The sequence below is a fragment of the Homarus americanus genome, unplaced genomic scaffold, assembly GCF_018991925.1.
Source record: "Homarus americanus isolate GMGI-L3 unplaced genomic scaffold, GMGI_Hamer_2.0 scaffold7626, whole genome shotgun sequence".
Taxonomy (NCBI): Eukaryota; Metazoa; Arthropoda; class Malacostraca; order Decapoda; family Nephropidae; genus Homarus; species Homarus americanus.
This window is the reverse complement of record NW_024718273.1, coordinates 4,389,818-4,394,230: the sequence shown is the minus strand read 5'-3', so window position 1 is coordinate 4,394,230 and position 4,413 is coordinate 4,389,818. Positions and strand designations below refer to the sequence as shown.

The 4,413-nt window shown below is 42.5% G+C and overlaps 1 protein-coding gene across 1 annotated transcript in view; it reads right to left on the bottom strand.

The window, feature by feature from the left end:
- Nucleotides 1-645: 645 nt before the first annotated feature.
- The window catches only part of LOC121859644 (ATP synthase subunit delta, mitochondrial-like), a 48,422-nt gene continuing 44,654 nt past the window's right edge, over nucleotides 646-4,413 (bottom strand). Inside the window, exon 3 of the mRNA XM_042356579.1 lies at nucleotides 646-1,089. Within this exon, the coding sequence (XP_042212513.1) occupies nucleotides 911-1,089 (179 nt within the window). The 3' untranslated portion in view covers nucleotides 646-910. The remainder of the gene's footprint in view (nucleotides 1,090-4,413) is intronic.

The window sequence follows — 4,413 nt, the reverse complement described above, 5'->3', positions numbered from 1 at the left end:
TCATCATACCCTAACCTAACCTAACCTATGATCTGTATTTTCTTATGCGATCGAAAAATGTTTTGATTTAGAAATCCTGTAGAGATAATGTGTCTTATTGTTAAAAGTACTTAATCCCATAGTTAGAATCTTAAGGTTCCCCAGATGACCAAAACCAAAATAATACCAATATTGTTTGGAATGTTTATACAATGAAATTTGTTGTATGGGCAGCTAATATCCATTGAATTAGTTTATGTGCTTAGTAATATTTATATACTCAATACAATATTGCTGAGTTGCACAGTAAAGCACAATTAATTATTTAATAATATTTTTACTGAGCCTATCAGCTGAGAAGGTTGGACAACTACAGCTGGCTGCCTCCCTCTGGGAAGCTCACCCCCAACCAGAGACGTCACAACCAATCACAGCTTTTCGCAGTCACCTGACTTTTTAGCAACTTTAACCCTTATTTTTGACACTTTTTGGAGCAATGTGTTTAAAAATATCATTACCATAGTGAATTTAAGCATTTTCTTTACCCGTTGACCTGCTATCTTTCGAAAAAATTCCAACCGTCAACTCGTCCATTACCCAGCACATGATGCAGAAGTTAAAGTTTACTGGATAATAAATACAGTACAACATATAAAATTGTCAAAACAAATTTCACCTTATTTATTTACATCAAATTTGACAATACCTTACAAATCGGTCATTAAGATTAAAGTTTTCCCTTGAATATGTTTAAAAAAAAAAATTGAAAATTCTTGGAATGAAAGGAAATGGAAAAACTGTGTGTCTATTGTTTACCTTTGACTAAATATACTGTACATTCTACAACTTGTCACAAGATAAATATCAGACATTATAAAACTGCTGTGTTAGCTTTGAAGTAGAGAATTACTTTATACAATTTTGCTGGAACTTATCCAGATTCAGCAGCCTTCACCAATTCTTCAGCTACTTCCACTGTAATCAAGGCCTTTGCTTTATCCTCTTCACTGGCAGCACTGCTTGCCTCAGACTGGGCTTTAGACAAAATTTCCCTTGCTGCACCAAGGTCGAGTTCGTCCAATCCAGCAGCTTCTTCCGCAAGAATTTGAACTGGAAAAATTAAATAAAAACACATTTTTAAATAGCCAATAAATACAGAAAACCCTCACAATAAGGGACTTCTCTATTTCAGACATTCCCAGTATCAGACATCTTTTACTTTGAAATAACTAGTGAATTAGGCCAATAAGATATTGTTCACTATCGGTCATGTGGCGCATGCTGAAACTTGCTAGATACTCACTAAACCATTGTCTTATAACATTTTACATTATAATTTCTATTTTAAAATTAATTGATACATGGTGGCTTGAGTGGGCTACTTTTGCACTAAGACAACTGATCAATGAATAAACCAGGACATATGGAGACTCATTATACACTAGTGATGTCACATAACTCTAAAACTGCAACCACATAAATTATCACAACCTATACTCAAATGCACGAAGTTATTAACTAAAAGTATCATGTCTGGTGCAAACTAAGGGATATTTATACTCAAATTAATTACTATCTTACAAGAATTCCAGCAACGCAAGTTATATCTTCTTAAGTCAAGCCAATGGCATTTTAACAGCCCCATTTTTTTTTAAAACCCCTGCCTTTCATAATCCTTGAGAAGGCGTTAATCTCCCCACCTCCTAGCCAGAGGGAGACGGGTCTACTGAGGGGTAAAAGTGACTGAGACCCCCCCCCCACAAATGGCTAATTCCCGAATTCCCGTGTGTGTGTCTAATAATAATAATAATAATAATAATAATAATTAACGGTTTATTGAAAAAGTTCTGTAGCCCGAAGGCTGAAAATATACATTGGACATAAATGACTTATTACATACATTGGTGGTTTAACAAAAGCCTTCATTAGAGAAAGGTGAAGGAACAAACAGTGAACATACAGATTAATGTTTACAGTAGATCATGTGCGCCGAGGTGTTGAACAGCAGACATGTAGTGTGGTAACTCCCTCACAGAAGGTGTTATGAGGGGCATCACGTGGTGTAGTAGTTCCCTCACAGATGGTGTTATGAGGGGCTTGACGTGGTGTAGTAGTTCCCTCACAGATGGCGTTATGAGGAACCCGACGTGGTGCAGTAATAGTACTGTAATTCCCTCAAATGGTGTTATGAGGGACCTCACATGGTGTAGTAATTCCCTCATAGGTGGTGTTATCGGGAACCTTACATGATGCTGTGAAAACTCATTCACTACATGGTGTAGTAGCAACAAGGGGACACCACGTGGTCTGGTGTCACAGGACCTCACTCAAGTGAGTGAGGTGTGGTCCCAGCCCTCCCTATCGTGGACGGATTAACACATAGCTGGTGTTGAGTCTCAGGGGCAGTTATCACTGGGTACCTGGGACCTCACTGTGTGAAGGTTAGCTTCGGTACAACTCAGTTGTTACTGTTGAGTTGTTTTTCACCGACTTAAGCACTTTTCACCACTATTCAACACTGGTTCCATTCCTTTCCTAAATGAAATAGAAACTTCTGGCAAGAACTTGTTGATATTCCGGTGGGAGGAAGTTGGTATGGGGTCCATGACAGGCTGACCTGGGTTCCCAGAGGAACGCCAGGTACTTCTTGGAATTCGGTGGTCTGTGTGGTTGTGTGTGTGTCTGTGTGGTTGTGTGTGTGTCTGTGTGGTTGTGTGTGTCTGTGGTTGTGTGTGTGTCTGTGTGTTGTGTGTGTGTGTGTCTGTGTGGTTGTGTGTGTCTGTGTGGTTGTGTGTGTGTGTCTGTGTGTGGTTGTGTGTGTCTGTGTGGTTGTGTGTGTGTTGTGTGTCTGTGTGTGTGGTTGTCTGTGTGGTTGTCTGTGTGGTTGTGTGTGTGTCTGTGGTTGTGTCTGTGTGGTTGTGTGTGTGTCTGTGTGGTTGTGTGTGTGTCTGTGTGGTTGTGTGTGTGTCTGTGTGGTTGTGTGTGTGTCTGTGTGGTTGTGTGTGTGTCTGTGTGGTTGTGTGTGTTTGTGTGGTTGTGTGTGTGTGTGTCTGTGTGGTTGTGTGTGTGTCTGTGTGGTTGTGTGTGTGTCTGTGTGATTGTGTGTGTGTGTGGTTGTGTGTGTGTCTGTGTGGTTGTGTGTGTGTCTGTGTGGTTGTGTGTGTGTCTGTGTGGTTGTGTGTGTGTCTGTGTGGTTGTCTGTGTGATTGTGTGGTTGTGTGTGTGTGTGGTTGTGTGTGTGTCTGTGTGGTTGTGTGTGTGTCTGTGTGTGGTTGTGTGTGTCTGTGTGGTTGTCTGTGTGTGTTGTGAGTGTGTGTCTGTGTGGTTGTGTGTGTCTGTGTGGTTGTCTGTGTGTGGTTGTGTGTGTGTGTCTGTGTGGTTGTGTGTGTGTCTGTGTGGTTGTCTTGGTTGTGTGTGTCTGTGTGGTTGTGTGTGTGTCTGTGTGGTTGTGGTTGTCTGTGTGGTTATGTGTTGTGTGTGTTTGTGTTTGTGTCTGTGTGGTTGTTTGTGTGTCTGTGGTTGTGTGTGTGTGTCTGTTGGTTGTGTGTCTGTGTGGTTGTGTGTGTGTCTGTGTGGTTGTGTGTGATTGTCTGTGTGGTTGTGTGTGTGTGGTTGTGTGTGTGTCTGTGTGGTTGTGTGTGTGTCTGTGTGGTTGTGTGTGTGTCTTTTGTTGTGTGTGTCTGTGTGGTTGTGTGTGTCTGTGGTTGTGTGTGTGTGTGTGGTTGTGTGTGTGTCTGTGGTTGTCTGTGTGTGGTTGTGTGGTTGTGTGTGTGTGTGTGTGTGTGTGTGTCTGTGTGGTTGTGTGTGTGTGTGTGGTTGTGTGTGTGTGTGTGTGGTTGTGTGTGTCTGTGTGGTTGTGTGTGTGTGTGTGTGGTTGTGTGTGTCGTGTGGTTGTGTTTTGTTGTGTGGTTGTCTGTGTGTGTGTGTGTGTGGTTGTGTGTGTGTGGTTGTGTGTGTCTGTGTGGTTGTGTGTGTGTGGTTGTGTGTGTGTGTGTGTGGTTGTTGTTGTGTGTGGTTGTTTGTTGTGTGGTGGTTGTGTGTGTGTCTGTGTGTTTGTGTGGTTGTCTGTGTGTGGTTGTGTGTGTGTCTGTTTGGTTGTGTGTGTGTGGTTGTGTGTGTGTCTGTGTGGTTGTGTGTCTGTGTGGTTGTGTGTGTCTGTGTGGTTGTCTGTGTGGTTGTGTGTGTGTTTGTGTGTGTGTGTGTGTGGTTGTGTGTGTCTGTGTGGTTGTCTGTGTGGTTGTGTGTGTTTGTGGTTGTGTGTGTCTGTGTGGTTGTGTGTGTGTCTGTGTGGTTGTGTGTGTCTGTGTGGTTGTCTGTGTGGTTGTGTGTGTGTCTGTGGTTGTGTGTGTGTGTCTGTGTGGTTGTGTGTGTGTGTGGTTGTGTGTGTGTCTGTTGGTTGTGTGTGTCTGTGTGGTTGTGTGTGTGTTGTGGTTG